This window comes from Meriones unguiculatus, chromosome 3, assembly GCF_030254825.1.
Source record: "Meriones unguiculatus strain TT.TT164.6M chromosome 3, Bangor_MerUng_6.1, whole genome shotgun sequence".
In the NCBI taxonomy this organism is placed as follows: Eukaryota; Metazoa; Chordata; class Mammalia; order Rodentia; family Muridae; genus Meriones; species Meriones unguiculatus.
The window spans coordinates 52324182-52348989 of record NC_083351.1 but is presented as its reverse complement, the minus strand read 5'-3'; the positions used below and the strand labels follow the sequence as shown (position 1 = coordinate 52348989).

Sequence of the window (24808 nt, the reverse complement as noted above, 5' to 3'; positions counted from 1 at the left end):
TAGGAATAGCGCTGGATGACAACCACAACTTGGTTCACAGCTTTCGGCTTTTTAGCGGAAAGCGCTTGAAACTCGCCAACGCGTCCGAGTTTGAATCAGTTCTTGGAGTTAGAAAACTTGAAAGCCTCAGAACTCAAACCTCAGCGCAAGAACGGAACGTGAACTGGGAGGCGGCAGCACAGCTTTTTCTCCAATCAGAGCCCTCAAGGCTGGAGCCACGTTTGCGACCTCGTCCAATCTGGTCACCAGGAGGGCGGGGACGCAAGCTCCTACCTGCACCTGTAGCTGGGCGGCCGCCTCCTGTCCCACCCTGACCCTCCCCTTCTCCGCGGTTCTGGTGTCCTCAGTCCTTTGACCAGCCACCAGCAGGAGGGCAGATGTCCTTACGGACAGTCAGGAAAAGCGAGTGCGCCGGAGCCAGCAGCTGAGGTCCCATCCCGCAGCAGCCGGGGAGCAGCGTGAGCGGGAAGGAGGAACGCGCCCCAGAATGTGAGGCCCCCGCCTGCAAAAGCTGTCCCTCCCTTAGAGCGGCGGACCTGACAGCCCCTGCGAGCTGAGAGGACCGCGGGTTGTCCCACCGCGGGCGAGAGTCAAAGGTGTTGGGCGAGACCTGCCTCTCTCCGAGACCGCTAGCGACGCGGGACAACGCTCCCAAGCTGCAGGTGGCCCCGAGACGGCCCTCGGTGCTCTGGACAGCCTGCGCGGCACGGAGCCGCGGTGGCTTTGGAAGCTCCTGCAGGTGAGAGAACCGGAGTCCCCCTGCGTGTGACAGGACAGACCCCTGGCGCTGCGACATCCCTCGGGAATGCTGTCTCGCGCCTCCCCATGTCCCTCCTCCTGCCGCCGGAGGAGAGGCCCCCGGAACGGCGCGATTCTCGTAAAGCCTTTCCTTCCACACCGAGTTGATCTCTATGGAGAAGAAAAGCGTGAGGCGGAGGACCGAGGCGTCGAGGCTGCCCGATGAATGCCTTGGGTTGGGGGGGTTGTTTTTCCCATCTGCAAGGTAGGAGGGAGGGCGCAGACCCCACCGCGATGGTGCCTGAGGGTGTGGGCGCCTTTCATAGGAAAAGAACTTTGGGCTTGTTCTGCTTTTACGGTTTTCGAGTTCCAGCTCGAGTGTGTCCTCAGGGCATCCTGGGGAGGAGACGACAGTGCCAGCGGCCAGTGCGCCGCCTCCCGTAGGCGCTGAGACTTCCTCTCTCGAGCAGTTCCGGGAGAACCTGAAACAACAAATGTGGCTCAGGTTTTCCTCTTTTGAGCACTCGCGAATCCCAGGAGCGGGTCGCTCATGGGTTGCGAAGCGGAGGAGCTGAAACCTACAAGTGGGCGGTGTGCCCGAGCCCTGCCCAGTCCCGGTGGTCGTGTCCAGGCGCACGCGCACGGGAAGTGTGCCCGGAGCGTGGCTTGCAGTATTAGGAGTATTTGGGCTCCCATAAGTCAGTGTTTGGGGAAAAAGAAAGCTTTCCTGGAGTTACTGGTTGCGCCCTCTCCTTTGGAGGAAGGGAAAGGGCCAGAAACCTTTAGTTTATGATGACGAAAATGCTCAAGAGTTGGAGAAGACATAAGGGAAGAAGAAAGACTGGGGCGTGAGTCCTTCCTGCAGTCGGGAGATCGGCTCTAGGGAATAAAAGGAAGAGTGGGACGGTGGTTTTCAAGGTCTAGACGGCCTCTGAAAGTCACAAGGTAGAAGTGGTTTGAAGCAGTTTGCCGTAAGCACAGCAACGCACTTATGAGTCCCGCTTTCTCATTTGAATACACTGCCAAGCGTCTCTACTCAACTTCATAGAAAAAAGGCTTTATAGAAATAAATTAGCTCATAGAGGACTGCTGCTTAGGTGCCCTTGAGGCTTGCTTCAGCCTGCTCTCTCTTTTCTTTTTCTTTTTTTCTTTATTTGTTTTGTTTTTTCAAGACAGGGTTTCCCTGTGTAGCCTTGGCTGTCCTGGACTCTCTTTGTAGACCAGGCTGGCCTCGAATTCACAGAGGTCTGCCCACCTCTGCCTCCCCAAGTGCTGGGATTACAGGCCTGTGCCACCAAGCCCAGCTATCCTGCTTTTTTATATAACCCAGGATCACAAGCCCAGGAATGGCCTCACTCACAATGTGCGGGGAACTTCCCCCTTCAATCACTAAAAAAGAAAATGCCTGATCTTCATTGCTCATCTGTAATGGGCAAAACATGCTAGGTTCCCTAAACCACCCCTACACAGGGTGTTCCTCTGAAGGAAGGCAGCTGTAGAGCAGATGAGCACCTGTAGTGGTCCTCATAGGGCCAGGCTGAGTGGCAGGCTAGGCCATAATCCCTCTGGAGCCAGGCTGATCTTGATGGTCAAGGACCTCCACTGGGTGGCCACTGCACTTTGCTGAGAGTGGAGGCAAAGACTGAGGCCTTCAAGGAGCTCAAGCCTGTAGATCAGCTGGTGTCCTGCTGGAGGCCACTGGTTACTGAGTTGAACATCCCAACTAACAGGAAAGGAGAATAGTGAGCCTGCTACTTGTTACTTGACGAACCCAAGTTTTGCTTTCCTCTCTGTGCAGGGTGCTCCCTAGGCTCCCTGGAAAGGCTGGAGTGAACAATCTGAGACGACAGAGATAGAGGGGACGTCCTGGCCCAAGGCGCGGGGTGCCCGGGATCCCCAGGCCTATTGGCCATGGCGGACAGTGGCAGCTCTGCCAGCAGCTCCGGCCCCTGGTGGAAATCGTTAACCAGGAAGAAAAGCAAGGAAGTCCCGGTGGGGTTGCAGCCTCAGGTTCAGCCAGAGACCGAGGATCCCTCACCACCTTACTCTGATCGGACTAGTAGAGAAAACCAGCATTCCAACGTCCTTGGGGACACCGAAGAGCCTCCCAGGTCAGATAAGCTGTGTGAAGAGAAATCAGGCAGCAGCCGGCGCAATTTGAAGATCTCACGTTCTGGCAGATTCAAGGAGAAGAGGAAAGTTCGAGCCACGCTGCTCCCGGAAGGAGACAGGTCCACGGAGGAGGAGGCCGACCTTCCAGATGACCCCCAGGAAGACAAGCAATAGCCTGAGCAAGCTTCCAGGACTGTCTGTCTGTCTCTCTCTCTCTCTTTCTGTGGCGAGAGAAACACTATTACCCCTGGCCCTAGCACTGGGCATCCCACTGAAGTTCAGAATGTTCAGGTGAACAAAGCCTTCAAGATTTAATTTTTTTTTTCCTAGAAAATGAAGGGTCAGCTGGGTCTTCAGTATTCCATGACTCCAGGACGAGTAAGTATTTTTGTGGGAGGTTTAGGTATCTGCTGCTGAAGAAGGTGGCTTTTTAAAAAGCTATTCTGAGGTGTCACTGTTGCTCCTGTCACATGCAGGAGTGAAAAGGCCGGATGGATATTTCAGAGGCAATGAGGAGGTGATGGCCTCTCCAGCTTCTTAGTGAGGAAGCCATGCTCTTACCTAGGACTCTGGAGAGCAATTTACAGCACTGTTTTTAAATGGCTGGGAAATGCACTTTAGGGTACTACCCTAGATTTATTTGTATGTGAAGGGATGGGAGAGGACCCCCCCCCAGGTTAGAAGCATTGAGAAGATTGCTTAAAGTGAGAACTGCAAAGCTGTATGCCTGTTTAGTGTGCACTATTAAAACTGTTGAACTGTAAGACTTAAGGTGACTTTGTATTTTTTTTTTTCTGTTCTAAGTTTGAAACTCATCATACTTAAAAGCAGGCATGCGAGGTCCCAAGTGACAAGGTTAATTATTTGCCACGGAGCTACTGTCAGGGAGCTGCTGGGCAAAGAACTTTTCTAGAAACCAGCAACACCCAGCTGGAACCAGTTCACCAGATATTTCCATTTGCCAACCAAATTCAATGGAAGGGAGTGGTACCAATTCAGGCTACCTACATTCTCCTGTTTCTTTGGTGCACTTCCATGGAGTAACTCACAAAGCCTTTTTTAGCATCCATTGTGACCCTCACAAGAATTGTCCAAAAACATTTGAATGCATGGACCGAGCTCATTCAGTTTGTGCAAAGCTGTTTTCCCCACCTGTTGCTTCAAAGCCTATATCATCTAGTCCGAGTCTACGCTTATCTAATTTCAAAGCCTTTGATCTGTGAAGTGGAAGATTCTTACCAACAACAGAAAAATCTACCCTTTTGCTTTTATTATGACCTTCAAGAAAAAGAGTAAATGAATACCACCTGCTTTCAGCAGGTTACAAGAGAGCATTGTTGAACCCTAGAGAGAGACACTGAGACTCTTCCCACATACCCTGCTTCATTTACAAACAAATGCAAAGCAGGGGAATCACCCCCTCCAAGATGTGTGCCTTTTTTGTCTTTAAGGAGGAAACACTTGGTTGGGGAGGCTCCAATTTTTTATATAGGAAGGCTGGGTTTTTGTTGTTGTCATTATTATCAAATTATTTATGAAATAGTCAAACATGTTAGCTATCTATGGAAATCTCACATAGATATTTGATGAGGGTGGCTAAAATGCATTGAAATCAATGACTTGGAGTTGAGTACCACAGAATAATAGAGCTAATGATCTGATACCTCAGTTTCTACTTACCTAAAACCTTATTCTAAAGGAAATTGCTGGAGATTATTTACCTGGCAATTACGATTACCTTACATTAAAAGAGAAAAATGTTGTTTTTTTATGTTCTTTGTAAGCATGAGAAGACTGTTAAAGTACATTTAGAACCAGAAAGTATGGGGCCATTGTCTCTGGGGTTGGCTTCTTGGATGAGAAAGACTTCCCATGGATTGTAGTGGCTTCTTATGGGTGAATTCAAATGAAGGAGAACTGAGAAAGAAAAAAAAAGTGGATGAAAGCCTGTGTGGACGAGGGAAAGTGTGGACTATAGTGAGCAGTGCAGGTATTGAGGGATAACTTCTGGAGAACCTTTACAAGACATTTGAAATTCAGTTTGGAGAAAATAATAAAAACCAGAATAGACACCTATGCAGAATATCTTTTACCCCTAGGAGGGCAGTAAGTCAAGGCTGTTCTCATCAATAGAATTAAGTCTATGCCCAAGTATTGTAAAAGATGTTATACTTGCTCTTTCACCAACATTTTATTGTTTTAAAAATATCATGTTCATCATCATCATCTTTAAAATCCCTCTACATCCACAAAGCATTGGCATTTTTCCAGCTTCCGTGTGTGGTGTTGGATCCCGTCCAACTCTGTAATTGCATGGATATCCAATAGCAGGTCCAGGGCAGTACAAGTTATAGCCACCCTACTATTCTGAAATGAAGCCATGCTCTAGGCAGTTATGACAGCGAGTGCAGTTTGCAATCTGCCATTGGGGTTTGTAATTACATCGTTTTCAAGTGCTCCTGAATTATGCAACAGAAAGAACACACTGATTTAATCCCAAGTCGGGGAAATCTGAAACCACACAAAATTGCTAGGATAATAAGATCATGAGTAGGATAAGATAATTTGACAAAGTGTCTTTCTGGGATTTGTAGGCTTTGCAGACAATCAATTACATTCCCAGAATCCATACAGACTTTCAGCACGTCTTAAACCAAAATCTTAGAGTAAATAAAACAAAATTGCTACAGAAAGAATTTGGAGTTTATTAAATTAGAAATTTTTATTTGCTTTAAATGTCTTTATAAGTAAAATTTCACTCCCAAATTTGGAAGCCTGTACAGAAAATTTAATACTACGCCTTCCAAACCATGTAAAGGGAGACTCAGGGTGCGGTGGTGTGTTCCCTAAGCAGTCTTGTAACCATGACGATTACACATGGATGGTTTTGCCCCACTGGGTCTCCTTGCAAAGCTGGTGGCTGAGCAGTGACTCATGTTTCAGGTCCTCTGGCTGCCCCTTTGTGTCTATCCTTCTGTTCCTCTCCTTCTCTGACTTTCGCTTCAGAAGCCCTGGGACCCAGTTCTGATGCATGTGCTCAGGTTCATGCACCAGCATCCGGGCAGTTTTTAAAGACCTTGTCTTGAAACCCTATGTGAAATTAGCTCCTCTGGTGCTGCCCCGTCTTTAGAAAGAAGATGTGAAGCTGATAGTGAGTGGATATGTTGACCAAAACCTCATCAGAAATATTTTCTTGAGAAGCACAGAAGAATGTTTCAATGTTTTAAAGCAAATAAATCAAACAACTATCAGAAAGACTGCCAAGTAAAAGGTGAACAAGAAAGGAGTATGTGAATGGGCACAAATATCCAGGAATCAGGAACCTGTCATGTAAAAAAAAAAAAAAAAAAAAAAAGAATATTCTTTTTCCTAAGTTGAGGCATGTCTGCCACACTAAAAGCCAGCACACAACAAGTGAGCTTGGTAAATATACTAACTTGATTTTTAAAACTTGTTATGAAGTTTTTTATTATTAAAAAATCCTTGGAAATAAAAAAAAAATAACACATACCAAAATTAACCAGACCCAAGGTCTATACATCTCAGTGAACTTTCATACAATAAAAATAGACATTAGGAACAAAAGCTGATTTTTGAAATCTTTTCTTTTCATGAAATATTTTATAACTGTGTTAGCTTTTAAATTTTTTTTTGTTTGTTTGTTTGTTTTTGGAACAAATTCATCTCAATAGCAAGTAGAAAGTGCGACCATTTGGATGTCAATTTACACATACGCTTTTCTAGAAACAGCTGTGGACCTCAGTGTGAACTTGCTAAAGAGTCTGTGGCCCTGTGGAATCACTGTCCTTGTCACCTGCTCTCAGCCCTTCCTGGCTCCGTTCTCACCTTTCCTTTGAGCCATGGCACATGCATTCCCATGAGGCTCAGCATTGTGGAAGGGGAACTCCAGAGGCCCTGTGAGAGTTTCACCAGCTACTAAAGATTTGGAGCTCCGTGTGCAATAGCACACTCGGCCGCCAGTCATCTCCGAAAGATGAACGTGAGGAAACTACTCAGGCCTGACATTAGCAGAGACAGGTGGGCACTTGTATGGGATGGATGAGAACCAGACGTCATGGTGAGTGGCACTGAAGGCCACAGACAGGCAGTCCTTATGGTTATGCCAAGCAACGGCTCTAACCAAATTGGGCTGTGTGTAAAACACTGAGCTCATAACCATGGTGCCAGAGTTTTTGGCTTAACCCTTGAAGCAATATGATTTCAGGAAAGTGTATCTTTATCGCTGGGGTGTGGAACATGACTGTTGATCCTGAAGTTAAAGTTTTCTGGCTCCAAACTGGTAAGCTTCATATTAAGGAAAGGAAAAATGAAACTCTCTGGCCCTGACCGACTGGATAAGGGATTTAGAACCAACCTCTGTGCTTTTTCTTTCCAAAGAGAGTTAGCTTTGTGTTACAACCGCCAGTAGCCAGTGAGTCACTGTAATGTTGGCTCATTCCTCCGCCAGAGGGCGGCCAGCTGAAACCCTCTATGCTCTCAGCCTTACCTGGTCTGCGGCCATTTCTGACTTGCTCTTCTACAAGGCTTAGGTAACCTGGGCGTTTATTTACTCTGCCATAAAATGAGGGGGTGGAGTTTATATTCCAGCTTTAAAATCCTCTTTCCTGTGCTGCTATTTTGAGTGACTGGTAGTAAAATTATAAAACGTTCAGTGTTTACCTTAAAGCGGAAGGAACTAGCTGCTTGGTGGTCAGGTGTTGCCACCACCTTGCTGTCATTTGGCCCAGAAATGAACTGTTCTCCTGCTACCTAGGAGCATTGAGTCTCTTTATTCATGGTGAAAATGCAATTGCAGATGTTGTAGCAAATAAGCATTGAAAGGTGTCCTTTAGGGATTGGGCATATAGCTCTAAGTCAGTTAGGAAATGCTTTGGGTGCAAGCAAGCAGACTCACAAAAAAAAGCTAAGCCTTGTGGCATGTGCTTGAGGGTTAGAGACAGATCCCTGGGCCTTGCTGGCCAGCCATCATAGCCTGATTGGCATGTTCCAGACTAATGAGGGTCACTACCTTAAAAACCAGGTGATGGGTCCTGAAGAATGACACTGACAACTGACCTCTGGCCTCTACACACATGTACATGATCATGCGCACACACAAACGAACAGAGAGAGCACGGAAACGGTCATTCCTCAACTCTTTATCCTTTTTCAATCCCTGCAGGGAAGACTACCCCCTTCACAAGGGCTGCCATCTCTCTCTAGCCTTTCCATAGGACTAACATCTTTGCACCGTGCAGACATCTGTCTATCTTGTTGGCTCTGTCAGAGGTCACATTCTTTCCACAGTCTGCCCCGCAAACCCTCGTGGGACTTATGGGTGCCTTTCCGCTTGCTAGCATTTGTATCTCAAGTATCTCCCAGACTCTTGCATGGCTCACTCCTCAGCCTGTGAGAAGGAGGTGTAACCTTCAGGATGTAGAAAGTCACTGGGGAGGGAGGCACGGTGGTACACACATCTATTCCCAGGACTTGGGAGGATCAGCAGCTCAAGATTATCCTTGGCTACAAAGCAAAATTTGTGGCCAGCCTGGGCTATATGAGACCCTGAATCAAAACAACAAAGCAACAAAAATACACAAGGTCTTGGGTAGCATCTTCCAGAGGGCATATTGGGACTTCAGCTCCTACCTGGTTCTTACTTTTTTGCTTCCCAGATGCCATGAGGTGAGTAGTCTATTCCTCCTCACGTTGTCTGCCATAATGCTCTGTGTCACCATAGGCCCCCAAACCACATGGCCTAGTGACCATAGAGTAACATTTCAGAGACTGTGAGTCAAAGGCAAACTTTTCTTCCTTATAACTAGATTCTTTTATATTTTGTCACAGTCGCAGAAAGCCAAATAACACACCATTTCCTGCTCACAGCCTTCTCCTGGCATTGCTGACCACTTTACTGAGACACGTCTTTCTTCGTGCATTCCAGCCTGTGCTGTCCCCCTCCCCCACCAGCCACCAGATCGCATGGCGTTGTGACCCTTTGAGTTAGGGAACTCAGGGAAATTCAAAGGGGCAATACAATTCCCTATGTGCTTTTAGAAAAGAATGGATATGTCAATGGTTCTTAGAAGGGTCACAATCTTTCTTTTCTCTCCCAGGGAGCAGGCTGTTCTGGCCAGTAGAATCTGGCCAGATGAAAAGATCTTCAGATCTTTTCTGAAGATCGTGACTAGTCAGAGTCCATTAGAAGAGAAAAAGCACACAGTAACAAGAAAACTGGATATCTACTGGAAAGGCTAGTCTCCAGAACAGGGATTTGAAACATACCGGGGATTTGATCGGCTATAAGATTTCAGTTGGGGTGCTAAGTAAATGAGAAGCCACTAGACTTTGGGCTGCCACAAAGCACTCACGGCAGATCTCTTCTTCCCCCAACCCTGTAAAGCTTCACGAGAAATGGGACAGTCATGACTTCAATTGATAGAGAAGTCATTGTGATTCTCCCTAGGACAAGCTACTAGAACTCCGCCCTCTAGAAATGGCCGCTGTGTGCCAGTGGGCACTAAAGCACTCACTATGAGCCACAAATCTCAGGAATGACCTTATCATATGAACTATCACTGTGTGGTTACAGTATGGGGAGGGAATTTCTGCAAGCATTTCTGCAAATTCACCTGACTCAGATTCAGATTTGTGGCATGTCCTGCTCAACACTCATTTGATAGTGTCCCCCCACCCCCATTAGAGCCTGAAGTCATCAGAACTGCTTTATGGGCTCCATCTCCTCTCCAGCCACTCCAGTCAAAGCAAGTTCCGTCCAGCTCTCTGACTAGCATTGTCTTCTCCCTCCAGGTCTACCTCCCACAGAGGGGTGAGCAGACTTGGGGGTTGCCTGGGAACTCCAGTGCCTCTTAAGATAGGTGCTCTTGCTAGGCTCCAGTGATGCTGAGGACACTTCTGCTGCCTGATCAACCACATGGAAACAGCTCGCATAGACTTACCTCACCTTTCTGGCTTCAGTTCCTTTCCCTAGCAAAGAGGAGTTTATGAACAGCTCATGAAACAAGTGCACGCACAGGCGTAGCCCTCTGAAAAACTGCATAGCCATGCAGAAGTCTTCCTTAACGCCTGCCCTCACGCACATTCTCCATTCCTCGGTGGAAGTTGAGGGTGCTCTGAACTCTTTCAACACAGTCTAACACTTAGGAATTAGAAACCCCAAAACATCTGTTGTTCAAACAGCTCATCAAGGGTGGCAGTAGCACCTCTAGACAAGCGGGTTGTGTAAGCAAGCAAGCTCATTAAGCCACTGGGAGCAAGACAGGACACATGACTCCTCCATGGCCTCGACTTCAGTTCCTGCCTCCAGGTTCCTGCTTTGAGTCCCTGCTTGGCTTCTCTCCATGATGAATGTAATCTGTAAGCTGAAAAAACGTTTTCTCCCCAAGTTGGTTTTGGTCAGTGTTTTCTCACAACAGATAAAGCAAATTAGAACAGCTGGCATAGAATAATTAAGCTTATGCATAATATACAACAATATACATAATATACAGTTTTATATAGATATATAATACACATATATTGTTGAAAATTTATCTTAAGTATAAATAAATATATATAGATTTATATATTTAGGTATATTTAAATATGCTTAACATAATACTAAATATATTTAAGTGTAAATATATTCTCTCTATATAAAAAATCTAAAACCCCTGGAATGAGAATTCTGGGTGCATTTCTGACCCTGGAGGCAGTAAAAGAAGCAGGAAACATTCTCATCTTCACAATTCCACATGATTTATTCAAGATGTTTACGTCTGTCCAGGGCATGGCAATTTTACATAGGACATGTTTGCTTCAAGTAACTTCTTGGCAACTCCCATAGGATGTCAAAGCCACCAAGCCTTGCAAACTGCCTGCTGCAGGGAATTTGATGTTTGATGGAAGGCAGCTCCTCACATCTTCACCCTTGGGTGTATTCTACATCTCTTTCTTTCACATAGAGGTCAACTCTCGGGGTTTATGTGGAGAAGATTTGGGGCAGGTGAGCCTTGGTGACACAGAGTAGCAGATTCTTAATGATGGTCTCCAGAGGCACAAGCATTTCAGGAGGGAGTGTCCTTGCACCCTCTCCTTCCCCAGTTGGACAAAGTCAAAAGGGGATGTGTGACCACTGCTAACTCTTCAGAACTAACACTATCGGCACCAGCGAGCATTCAGAGAGGAAAGAGTCAGTTATCACCCTTTTAGTTACAGAGACGCAGGAATGAAACTTCCTGGGAACAAGGGAAGATTTCCTCAGACAGGCAGGCTGTGGTGGAGTTAGGCTGCTGTACCCAGACACACCTTGAAATGTGGAATGTTCTTTCCTTGGCAACAGAGTTCAGTGTTGAAGCCCAGCTGGCTGTCTCCCTTGGTTGATCAAGGAATTAGTGAACACAGACTAAACACAACTGATTTCACTACACACAACCTGATTTCTGTCCCTCCTTCTTCTATTCAGCTGACCATTCGGCTCCCTGTTCTTTAATTCATTTATCAGGAGACTCATTCAAATATTCGCATTCAGGCTTTCCTGAAAATGCAGTGTAGCCATCCAAACCTCACCACCTCTATGGCAAATGATGGTCCTGGGATCCATTCACTAGATGACAGCACTTACAAGCCCCTGGGGCAACCCATCATATAGACCTTCCAAACCACTGCACCAAACCACTGCCTGGTACCAAAGAAGAAACAGTCACGACTGCTGCTGTTCAACAGGCCAGAACGCTGACCACACTCAGTGTCCCATTCAACTTGCCCATCTGGGAACCCCTTCACATTATTTGGTCTGGACAATATGTTGCTAGGGTGATACCTTATTGTCCCTGTATCCAAGTCCTTTTAGTGCAGACTTTGCAATTCCTCCTGTCAAGGTGTGCCGGGTGTTTCCTAACCCTTTTGTGGGTTATCTCACGACTGCTTTGGCCAAAAGATGTGGTAGAAGGATATTACTCCAATTTGATGTTAGTTTTCTCAGGCTACTGTAACAAAATGCTACAGGCTGAATGGCTTAAAGGATAGATAATTATTTCCCCAAAGTTATAGAGACAAAAACTCTAAGATCAAAGTGTCAAGGCAAGGTTCTAGGTCAGGCTTTCTTCCTGGATTGCACATGACTTCCTTCTCAGTTTCTCCCCTTGGGGACTTTCCTATGTGCATGTGTAAAATTGCTATCTGATGTCTGTCTATCTCTGTCTGTTTGTCTGTCTGCCTCTGTCTGTCTCTGTCTCACTGACGCTCTGTCTCTGTCTCTTTGCCTGTCTGTCTCTCTCTTTCTCTCTCAGGCACACACACACACAGACACACACTCTCTTTGAGGACACCTATCCTGTTGGATCAAACTGCCAGCCCAAGGCTTCATTCAACATTATTAACTCCTCATAGATCTATCACCAAACAAACACATTTGATGCAGTCCCTAGCATAAAAGCCAGGCCTTAAGGGCCCTGCCAGCATATAATCTTTCTGGATCCCACCCCCAACTTGAGGCAGCACTGCGCTGTCCAGCTGCTGGGGAAGAAGAAAGACCATAGAAGTAGAAATGGGCTGCTCTCATAAGGTCTGAGAACAGCAGGCGCAGTGCATGAGGGCGTGTGTGTGTGTATGTGTGTGTGTGTGTGTGTGTGTGTGTGTGTGTCTGTGTATGTATTAGATATGTGTGTATATATAACAGGGATATATACACACATGTGTCTGATGTGCTTATGTTTATATATAACAGGTGTGTGTATATAACAGTTACATATGTGTTATCAGATCTGTGTGTATATATAACAGGTATATATATACACACACGTGAATATATGTGTATAAATACCAACTGTGTGTATATAACAGTTATGTGTGTATGTTTTTGTGTATGCATGTGCACGTCAAAGAGGCCTCAGTTACATTTCTCTTAATACAGATGAGCTTCAGTACCTCTTAAACATTACACTTCTTTGTGGGTGGGTGTGTAGGTATGTGTTCATGTGGGCACGTGTCTGCATTTGCAGGAAGGTTAAAGGTTAATTTCTGCCTTCTTTCCTCGGGAACCATCCACCCTGCTTTATGTGATGGGTAGCTAGCAAATGCCAAGGACCTCCTGTCACCACCTCCCCAGCACTGAAGTTGATGCACACAGTTCTGTGCCGGCCTCTTTACAAGTGTTCTGAAGACTGAACTCTGCCTGTCAAGCCTGCGTGGCAAGTTCAAGCATTAGACTTCTGGATCTCCCTGTGTTTACTCTTTTCAGAGCTGCTCGTGTTCCTATTATAATCAGTTTTGTTGTTCTCGTTCATTAGTCGAGAGGCATTTGCTTGTTGCTTGTCTCGTTCCTTCATCTAGATTCTTTCAGCCGCATTTACATGGTGACAGGATTGAACTATTACGGGCTTGCTTTGTATTGTGGTTGTTTTGTGTTTGCTTGCCTCTTTGGACGTCTTCTATTTTTCTTTCTTTCTTTTCATTTATTTATTTTTTTTAACTGTTTGTCATGGCTATCCAGTAGGGCTGTCACTTTCCTGGGTACACTACCAATGAATTGCCCTCACTCCTTTTTTTTTTCTTTCTTCCAGCTGGAGGCAAAATGATCATCCACCAGCAATAACCATCTGTCTTCCTGAAGGAGAAGAAAAACTGGATGCTATCTAGGGGTTGAGAAACTCATCCAAAGCACAGCCTAGCTCCCCAAAATATGGATATGATATGACCATATTAGGAAAAGGGATTTTTGGCCAGGAAAGTTTCTAAAGAGCTCACACCCTGGATTTTCCAGACTCTCCAGGTGGAGTCTGCATAATTATTCACAGCTGCGTACAAACAACACCCACTGTGGAGAGGAGCAGCAGGAGAGAGGCTGAGCCTGCTGGAGGGCAGCAAAGGCTGGGGTCTGGGAGCCACAGTGTAACCATTGCCTGCCAGTGTCAAGGACAATCCTCTCATGTAACCAGCAGAGAAGGGCAGCTGTGCTCATAACTGGTAACTCAATTTCAGGCCTTTGGCCTCCAGACTTGTGAGGGTAAATTTGTGTTGCCTTAAGCCATCAGGTTTGTGGTAATTTATTATGGCTGCTAGCGGCTCTACCACGCCACCTGTCACTCCTTTGGTGCCCTCCCTGTTACGTTGTGTATTTTACTCTGCTGACAAGTTATGAAAAGAAAAAAAAAAGGAGTTATACAAAGTCCAAGAGAAAAACAGGGAATAGAGGCCAGAGGTGGGTGAAGAATACTACTTAGGGGAGGACAGAAGGAAGAGGGAAGGAAGAAATTAAACAGAGAGAAGAGAGCAAGAGAGAGAAATGAGATAAGGACCAGATGGCATCGACTCGGATATTTGGCTCTTTCCTTTGCCTCCCTCCATCTCCCACCCTCTATGCACCCTCATGGTCTCCAGTCCCCTTAGGCATTCTGCTACGCTAAGCAAGTTCATTTATTTATGCTCTTCGGATTTTTGAACACTCCTGCTCTCTAACCTGCAGGCAGGAGACACAGTCTTAGAAGCCAAGGTAAGTTCAAAGCTCACCCAGGGAAGCTCCCTTTGCATATGCTCTAGGCACCACAGTCAGGGTCTCCTAAGCAAGCTAAGGCTGCCACAAGCACCCACTTGGAATGCTTCCGCGGTCACATCACCCCACTCTCTTTGCCACCCACAACACAACTGAGCTCAACAATGCAAACAGCCCACACGTGCAAAAATTCCAAAGGTTGGGGAAGGCACTGTGGTTGTTTTCATTGTTTATGGTCCATCTGGGTTTGACTGGGGGACCTTTAACATCTGCTGCCCCTAATGGTCACTGGAAGTGAAGCTCCCCTACATGGTCCCGGAAGCAAGGGCAGGCGTCGACTTGAGGTCTGTGAGCAGAATTTAGAGATAAGGGCCATCTGCTACCCATTGCCCCCATCACTCTTCGCATCTTCTTATCCAATTTTTGGAAAATTTCTCTGAATTTCTATCCAGGCATCTTCCATCATTTCTTGAGAGGATTTTTCAGCATTATCGAAGTCTGTTTTATATGGTGACCGTCTACTGCTCAAAAAAGTATTTTAAGATTTACATGTGTCAAAGTAAACCTCTTTGGCATACAGCTCTGTGAGTATGAGGAACTTTTTGGAGTAGTATAACAACCGACCCATCAACACATAAGACAATTCACTTTTTTCCCTCAGTACTGGCAGCCGCCCAGTTCCAGACATAGCCAACACCACGGGTTTTGGAGACCTGAAAAGTCCCACCGTTTTCTCCAGGCGCCCAACCATTACCTAACAAGAGCTGCACGGAGGAGAACGCACCACCACAAACCCACGTGGCAGTATTCAGAGCAATCTCTGGCTCACTGCCCATGGACCTGTGTCATGCCCTGCCTTGGTACAATTAAAATAAACCTCGTCTTCAAGGAGTGAAGACAACTTTGGGCAAGCGCGGTCCCGCCAATGTGAAAGACAAAACAGGAAGCAGAGCTATGGACGCTAAAAAAGATGGTGACAGTGATCTCTTTGGATCTGAGGAAGGAAGTGAAGAAGCAAAGAGGCCCCCGAGAAGAGTGCCTTGCACAGTGTGAATCCAAGAAAGCTGAAAAGCCTGCACGTGTTGCCAAGTCTTCCATCTTACTAGAAGTGAACCCTTGGGATGATGAGACAGACATGATAAAACTGGAGACGCGCGTCAGGAACACCGAGCTGATGGCTTGGTGGGGGGTGGGGGTCTTTCTAAATTGTTTTCCCATGGGATATGGAATTTAAAAGCTTCAAATACAGAGTGTAGTTGAAGATGAGGACGTTGGAACAGATACGTTGGAAGAGCAGGTTACTTTTGCGGACTATGTTGCAGTCCATGAAGGTGCCTGCCTTTTTACAAAACCTAAAATCTATTCTCACCTCAAGTCAGCACATTAAATAAAAGGATGAAAGATTTTTTTTTAAATATATAAAAAAATACCTCTTAGTAAAGAAAAAAAAATTACCAAGATTGCATCTTGGTAATCAAATCCTTTCTTTCCTTAGGCTGTGGCTACTGATATGAGTTCATCCCATCCAGAATTTTATATAAATAGATATAGGTTGTTTGGTTGGTTTTGGTTTTTCAAGATAGGTTTTCTCAATGTAACAGAGCCCTGACTATCCTGGACTTGCTCTATAGACCAGGCTGGCCTCAAACTCATAGAGATCTGACCATCTCTTCCTCCAGAGTGCTGGGATTAAAGACATGCACCACCATGTCTGGCATATCTTGATTTCTTCAGTAATTCATGGATTCCTTTAATACATTTACTTTAAGAAGGCAAACAGTATGGACACCAGAAGAGGGAGAAAGCAGGGGAAAGGACAGGAGCCTACCACAGAGGGCCTCTGAAAGACTCTACCCAGCAGGATATTAAAGTAGAGGCTGAGACTCATAGCCAAACTTTGGGCAGAGTACAGGAAATTTTATGAAAGAAGGGGAGATACAAAGACCTGGAGGGGACAGGAGCTCCACAAGGAGAGCAACAGAACCAAAAAATCTGAGCACAGGGGTCTTTTCTGAGACTGATACTCCAACCAAGTACCATGCCTGGAGATAACCTAGAACCGCTGCACAGATGTAGCCCATGGCAGCTCAGTGTCCGAGTGGGTTCCATTGTAATAGGAACAGGGACTGTCTCTGACATGAACCCAGGGACTGGCTCTTTGATCACCTCCCCCTGAGGAGGGAACAGCCTTACCAGGCCACAGAGGAAGACAATGCAGCCAGTCCTGATGAGACCTGATAGGCTAGGGTCAGATAGAAGGGGAAGGGGACCTCCCTTATCATTGGACTTGGAGAGGGGCATGGGAAGAGATGAGGGAGGGGGCTACAGCTGAAATACAATAAACTGTAATTAATATAAAAATATAAAGAAAAAATTCTGAATGTCACTCCTTTTTATTTATAAGCAGTTAGGCTCACTAAACACCACTCTTAGTTTATCCAGTGAAGGATATTTAGGGATTTCCAGTGTTTTTTTTCCCCCTTCCATTTATAAGCAGTACTGCTGTCATTATCTTAAAACCAGCTCTTTCTGGTTTTAAGCTAGAACTTGGCAAGCAAAGCTTCCAGGTCAGACCCGGCTTGGATCCTCTGGATCCTGTTTCCGAAGTGAATGGTGTCTTCATCAATAGGGACTTACCTCCAACCTCTGGGAGGCAACTAAAATTTAGCCTATTTTTTCAAAGAGGTTATTATATTTTTTTTTTTGTCTCTTGACTTTCAAAAGTTTCTTTTAATTTTTTGAGGATTTCATGAGTAGCAGATTTATGTCATTTCCACACCTCTATCTCTCCACTCCAACTCCTCCTGTGCTCCCCCACCCTTTCTCAAAGCCATGACCTCTTCTTTAACGATTGTTACATAACTGTCTGTGTGCCTATGCATATACAAACACAGCCTGCAGGGCTAGCTTCATGTTGCTTATATTTGTATTTGTTTAGAGCTGACCACTTGGGATTGGATAACCTATGAGAGGGCACATCCCTGGAGAAGACTGATCCTTTCTCTCTCGGCAACCATTAATTGCCTAGAGCTCTTCATCCAGGAGTGGGGCCTTGTGGGATTTCCATCATTCACAGGTCCTCTGGTGTTTTCATGGTGCCAGTGTTGTTTAGGCGACCTTATTTTTGTGATCTCTTGGGTGCAACTTTCCTTTCATACCTAAAAGACATGTTCTGGCAGCAGACTTTCTAGTGCTCTGGCTCTTGGCGTCTGTGTTGTCCCCCTTCCTTGATATTCCCTGAGCCTTGTGTGCAGAGGTTTGTGTTGTATATACAACTGGGTATAATTGTATGGCCAACTCACAATCAGTTGTTCTCTGGGTTTTGACAGAGCCTCAATTTGCTACAAAACAAAGCCTCTTTGATGAGGAGTGATGGCACTAAGCATCTGAAGGTAATAATAATAATAATAATAATAATAATAATAATAATAATGATAAACTTAGAATGTAGTTAGAGGTTACACTGGTTCGGGAAAGTGGCAGCAGTAAGTTCTCTAGGGTCTGAGATGTCACTAGCTATGGCTAGTTCACTTGGCTTATAGTACCGGGCATGGATTCCCTCCTACTGAATGGATGTTGTTTAATCAGATCGTTGTTGGTTATCCCCAAGAAATAAGTGTCATTGTCACATGCTTAGAGCTTTCTTGCTGTGCTGGTCATTGATGTGATTCATAGCCTTACAGCTGGGTAGGACTTTTAATCACCAAATTCCCCCTTTGGCAGCTTGCACAGAACCCTTAATAGTGTGAAAGCTAGATAGTCCTCAGAGAGCAGGCTTCCAGATTAGTTGCATCTTGCTTCCCCAAAATCCTATGTCCAAAGTGTATGGTGTCTTCATTTATAAGGTCTTACTTTCAGATTCTCAGAAGCCAAGGACAATGGCCATAGCCTATCCTATTTTGAGAGTCTCCCTAATTCCCCTGACCAACAACTCAAAGAAAAATTTTCCATCTCTGGCATTAGAGGTCTTGTTACATAGTCTATGGCTCTCAGAAGAAGCCTTATCACCTTGAGTGTATAACTTCATCCAAACTATGTGTGTATATACACACTTATATCTGTTAGATACGTATATTTTTAAGTGAACATAAAAATAATGTTTCCCCATGGCCTTTTCGAATATCTTGAACAGTTATCCTTCCTCCCTTCCTCCTTCCCCCTCTCTTCCATTTATTATTTCCCCTTTATAGCACCTGTTTTCTTATATCCTCTCTCTAGAGCTCCTCCACCCTGCCCCCACAGCCTCTTTCTACTTTCCTGGCTTCTGCTATTACTTAAGGTTCTATTCTCAAATATAAAGATTCCAAGTATAGATCCAAATATGAGAGACTAATGATTTGCCAGCAGTCAAACATTTAGTGAAATAAGTGACTTGGAACTCTGGGTCCTGACATTTCCGTGTTGAAGAGGTATTGAATTGGAGATACAGCTGGGTGATAAGGCTTCTCCCCTGGTAGGTGCAGTACCACAGGTTTAACCTCCAGCTACTGGGGCAGGTGAGGGGGGAAGGTACTGAGGAAAGATGGATCTTCAAGGTCCATATCTTCAGAGAAGCATCTGCCCAAAGATTTGAGAGCAGGATGGTGTAGTGATTGAAAACCAGAAATAGGAAACAGGTTACATGTGTCAGTTTTCTTATGTGCAATGTCTTGAGTATGTAGTGGCTACCTAAAACTGAGCACATCAAAACCAAATGTTCCATTTCCTCCTGACTCTCAAGCCTTCTCTTTCTGAATCCCCACTCCCAAGAATCTAGGCCATCCACTTGGTGAAGGACTGATCCCTTCATCACCCTCACCAACACTTGATAGGCATCAAGGCAAATCAAGTCAGTTTTTTTCTACTTACCCTTCCAATGTCAAGCTGTCATTGCCTATTATGTTATAAAACAATCACATGGTTTATATTGAAGTCAGGTTAAAAACGTGTAGGTACTAGTGGTAAATAGTAATTTTATCACTTAATATGTTTCCTAATTTTTCATCAATGTGTGTATTTCTGAACACATGTAAAGCAAAATAACTGATAATACACAAAAATACACAGTACCGATCATCCGCCTTCTGATGTATATGGATTACCTATTGACATTTCCTGCCTCATTATCTGATGTTGTTGAAAAGAAGCTAAATAAAATCCTAGACATGATTCTTGTACACTGTTGAGTCAATATATCAAAGATCAAATATCACTCTATGTGGGAGGGAATCATTCAACCACACCTTAACAATCATAAGAGCCCATGCCACCTTGGCTGTAAGGGGCCTATAAAAGAGATTTTTATCTCTTCTAATTCTCTGTATTACTTTGAACATGATATTAAATGGCAAAGGTCTCCTCAAGAATGGCTATTACTTCTGTTGGATTTTGAATAGCAAGTTAATTTTGATTGAACTTAAGATAATACAAGGTTATGCTAAGTGACTCAATTTAAAGCCTTAGATTCTCAAAGCAGAACAACAAGAAACAAGTAAAAGACCCAGCTGAATTGTTCAGCAAAATCTTATGTTCTTTAGAATAATTGAGAAATATACCTAAGACAAATTTCTTTTTTGGGGAATACAAACTTGAGCATAACGCTCACTTTCTCCTTTAGGTAAATCTAAAGAGCTGTGACTTTGGATTCACAATGAATGTATTGTGCATTACTCTCAATTAAGAAAAGTAAATATGGTCAGTATAAGTTGTCAAAAACGTTGCTTCCGTAGAAAACTCATGTATTTCACAAGAAAAGCATAACTTGTTGAAAAGCAATGTAGTCATTTTTTTTTTTAGTTTGACTCTGCAGTTATAGGCACATGATCTTATTCTTATCTACCTAGTGTTCTACATGACTAACGTATTTCTATTGTGAAGTCACAAGTACACAAGGAAACATTGATGATTTAAGCCGTATATTTGTAGAACTCTCTGGTTTTAGCTATAAGTTAAGGAAAAACAGGCTAGAACCTGATGGGGACAGTGATTAATTTGAATTGCCAAAATTGTTTTGATTTTAAAAAGGTCCACCCAAAATGTTGCATGTATTATTTATAGATGCTTAGACTGTATTTCTATAGAGATCCCCAAAGTGAGGATAATGAAGCCCAAGATGAAGATAAATTTATTAAAAAAAAAAAAAACAGACTGACATTATAACATAAGGTAATAGTAAAATATTCATCTATGAGACAGTATGATACTTAATCTTTTTTCCATGCATGTGGTGTGTGTGCGTGTGTGTGTGTGTGTGTGTGCGCGCGCGCGCACGACTGTGTGATGACACATCTATCCTCATCTTCTTTCTTGTTTGGAGGCAAGGCCTGTCCTTCACTGTTATTTTGTGTGCCAAGCCACCTGGCCTGTGGGTTTCTGGGTTTGCCCTGTCTCTGTCCTCCATCTTGACAGAGGAACACTGGGAGCACACTGTCACATTTGGCTTTTACATGTTTTACATGGGTATTTGAGCTTAGGGCCACAGATTTGCACCACAAATGCTTTACTCACCGAGCCATCAACCTAGCCCACAAAGGAAGTATATAATTCCACATATGGACAATTATTCATTTGAGACTTTCCTCTCCTCTCACCAAAGACCCAACTCTTTCAAAAAGTGTTGTAGAATTATTTAAAAATTACAGAATTAAGGGACTAGACACGCAGGGAAAGATAATCCCCATGGGCACATAGTAAGACCTTTAACCAACACTTTCTGACTCCCCTTGGTAACCGATTATTGAGAAATGAACTAGATCCTAGCCTCCAGGATGGACTGTCAGGATGGTGGGTGTGGCAGTTTGCATGACAAATGGGCTACACAGCTCAGATAGCGACACACTTGCTCCATGCTGTCTGCAGGGGTGGGGTGGGGCTGTGGAACAGCCTTGCTAGGGGAAGTACACCTCTGGGAGTGGGCTCCCAGGTCTCTCTCTCTCTGTTTTGTGTGTGTGGTTAAAGTCATAATCTCTCAGCTTCCTGCTCCAGTTAACCAGTTGTAGACCGCCCCCCCCACCATAACTAACTCCACCTCTGCAATCCTGAGCCCAAATAAACTCTTTTTTCTATCAATTTGCTTTCTGCTAATGGCGTTTTATCACAGCAACAGAAAATTAACCAGTACGAAGGCTTAGCAGAAGAACTATACTCAGAGGCAGTTATTCTGTTCTCCAAAAACACTTCTAGAATAAATTAAAAATTCAATGCCAGTCTACCCAAGTCGCCACACACAAATTCCTCATGTCACTAGTAAAATATAAATTAATTATTTTCCTTTCAGTTGTGTAGAAAAACATTTTTGTTGTTGTTTTTTGTTTGTTTGTTCTGGTACCGACTCATTGCCTTAGGTTAGGATCATATTTCTAATGAAAATAATTTGACAGAATCTTGGGTTGTTCACCTACTTTGGGAAACAGACTGATGGTAAGTCCAGGGCACTGGCAAACTTTGCCTTGAATAAAGGACAGAGACTATGTTTTAGATACTGTGTGGCCACAATGTAAAAAGGCTCCACAACATCTCTTGAATGCATGGATTAATTGGTTGTCTAGATCTCTAACTTTTGAAGGTGAAAAAAGCAATATATCCTTTAGTACTTATAACCAGTACTGGAGGATAGATAGGTGTTTTGTGGGTCTAGTTGAAGTAGTGTTCTCTTTGGGGCCTAAGGAACATGAGAAGTCTTTCCAGATTGAGATTACAGGGAGACCTCACCATGTGACCAAGCTAAGCCGGATGACAAAGCAAAATCTGTCTTCAACCTTCACAGATGAGAACACTCAGGCCCACTTGAGGTATTTGCATATTGGAGCCAGCTCATTGTCTCATCCTTTAGAATAACACTCTGCTACTGTCTAGGGCTCCTTCAGTCCCACACCTTGCTTCTTATAAGAGACTGTGAAGTTGACTAAACAAGAAATGACAAATCTCCCCTTTTGGTTCAATTTAAATTCCTCTTTTAAATTATGGGTATCTCTTTGTGTGTGTGCATGTGTGTGTGTTAAGTGTCTGTGCATTTGTGTGGAAGCCAGAGGTCAACACTGAATGTATTTGTCAATTACCTTCTGCCTTTAGTATATATCAGGGTTTCTCATTGAACCCAGAGATCACCAAATTGACCAGACTGGTTAGGCAACAAGCCCACACACCCCAAGCCCCCCCCCCCCCCAGAGATCCTTCTGTCTACCTGACAGCCTGGTACTATGGGCATCTGCCTTCTTGCCTGGCTTTTGTGCATGTTCAGGATTGAATCTCAGGTCTTCCAGCTTATACAGCAAACACTCTACCAAATGAACCAACAACCTGCCATCTCTCTCTCTCTCTCTCTCTCTCTCTCTCTCTCTCTCTCACTCTTTTTAAGTCTATGCTTAGCCAATATCTCTCCCTGACTCCAGGTCTACTGGAACCATGTATCTAGATAAATAGTGCAAACTGAAGATGCTGGGAAGCTCCTGGCAGGTAGTTGCAACAGCAAGATAAGGAAACCGAGAAAAGCCCGTTCCACCCTGACATGGGGGCAGAGTGAAAACCAGACCTGGACAGGCGGTGTCAGTCCGTGGAGGGTCTGACTCAATGGGAGTTGCCCTTTAAGGGTACTGCTAGGTTGTCCAAAGATATCTGAATGAAATATTATGTTCAAATGTCCATTTATCAACTTGATAACCAACTCTTGGACAGATGTCTGGAATGAAAATGTTGCTTGGAATGCAGAGAGATACCAAGTAAATGTTTTGCAGTGACATTTGCAAATGGTTATAACCTGCACCCCATGCTCCTAAACAGTAGTCAAGTGCATTCTCAGGGTTGGTACAATGAAATTAGAACTGATTGAAAGGATAGCTAGTTAAACAGAAAGCCAACCACAAGACCTTTCATCCCTAATTAAGATAAAAATTCTTTATCAAGTGGTAATAGTTTTCTCCAAGTATCACTAATGAATAATATAGATTTACCTTTTCAAGACTTCAGCGAATTAGGATAAGACAGTTACAAATGTGCTACACATGTAAACATATAATAGGTTATTCATTCTCGTGATAGCTATGTTCTAGAGTCTCTGCTTTACAGCATCAACAATTCACCACGTTAGTCGGTGGCAAACCATTGCTTCCAGGGAAAACATGAGGCAGGTCCCCATGCGCCTCCTCTCACAGCATTTTTCCTGCTAATCAGAGAAACATGAAGTATCTCTTTCTGAGGAAATCTTATTTAATATGCATTGTTGAGTGGTTAACTTTAAACAGAGCCTGCAGCACCAACTGAATGAAGCACATGAACATCTTTTCCCTGTCAGGAGCATCTTGTTCCCTAAACACTAGGCAGCCCCTCAGCATTATGCCTGGGGCCTATTTTAAACAGTGAACTTGCCAATAAAAGGCACAAAAATGGAAAAGGAAAGGGGCAGTGGTTTGCGGTATGAGGGTGAAAGCCAGAAAGCTGAATATACCAGGGTTCCACTGGAGAGGGAATGTAAACGCATAGGTGACGCCTTTCTAGTGCTCTGTGCGTGTCCATGAATGATGACATAAATGTCACCGGAATGGACCCTAGGGCTGTGAACAAATGCCAACAAGTAAGAAAATCAAAACGTGGAAACTGTGAGTAATGAGGTCGACTGAATATGTCTGTGTGAAACATGCAGCCCTCCACCGACCAAGTAAGGGTGGCCCAGAGCTGTTGGCACTTGTCACAGCCACTCTGTCATTTCAGAACCCGCCGGGAGTACTTGGGTATGTGTTTACCTTTATGGTTAGGGGCAAGTGTGCTTCTGTGAAGTGTCAGGTTTTCTTAAGCTTGCAGATGCTTAGAACTGCGAGGACCCTATTTCTTAGAACCTTAGAACCCTATCTCTCTTTGGCATGCTTGAAATGGGAGATGCAAAGTTTCCTACTTTTTAAAGTAGCAGGAAATCTGAAACGCAAAAGCCACTTCTGTCATCCTAAGGTCAGGAAGAGCTGAAGCCGCAACCTTTCCACAGCCAGGAGCTGAGCGTGGCACTGTGTGTAACTTGGCATGAATCCATGGGAGGAAGGAGGGTCACATAGGGCCTGGCACTTTGTTCTTCTTGGGTGATCTTTGACTGTAAAGCGAGGATAATGACATTTATCTTACAGTGTTGTGGAAATCAAAAATCATTTTGCATTTTTGTCTTATCACAAATAGGAGCAATAATCATACTTATAGGAAACACAGATAATGCATCCAATTCAAAGGAATCCAAGGTCATGTCAACAAAATAAACATTTCTCAAGAACACTACATTCAGACTAATGATAAAGGGGGAAAAAAAACAACTGAGTTGGGGGTTGCAGATCCTTGTTGAGATGCTCCTGCCTGTGGCAGGGCCCATTTAGACATCCGTGTCCTGGTCACTCAGGACTGCCCATGCCATCAGCTCCCTCAGCAGTGTTATTTCCCTGCTCCCTGCAGAACACTGGAGGTCAGTGGCCATGCCAGCCTTCTACCCTAGCATGGGCAGCTCCATGATCCCTT

The 24808-nt window shown here is 44.5% G+C and overlaps 1 protein-coding gene and 1 pseudogene across 2 annotated transcripts; both read left to right on the top strand.

Moving 5' to 3' along the window:
• Positions 1-300: 300 nt before the first annotated feature.
• Positions 301-3614, top strand: Prr15 (proline rich 15). Of its 2 annotated transcripts, none has more exons than XM_021648224.2 (2): positions 301-739; positions 2537-3614. In XM_021648224.2, the coding sequence occupies exon 2, from the start codon at positions 2650-2652 to the stop codon at positions 3022-3024; it is 375 nt and encodes a 124-aa protein (XP_021503899.1). In that variant the 5' UTR covers positions 301-739; positions 2537-2649; the 3' UTR covers positions 3025-3614. The 2 variants fall into 2 exon arrangements, with proteins under 2 accessions (XP_021503899.1, XP_060235967.1); XM_060379984.1 differs by lacking the exon at positions 301-739 and adding an exon at positions 775-1003.
• A 3493-nt stretch (positions 3615-7107) lies between these two features.
• LOC110555186 (elongation factor 1-beta-like) lies at positions 7108-15779 on the top strand (annotated as a pseudogene).
• Positions 15780-24808: the final 9029 nt, after the last annotated feature.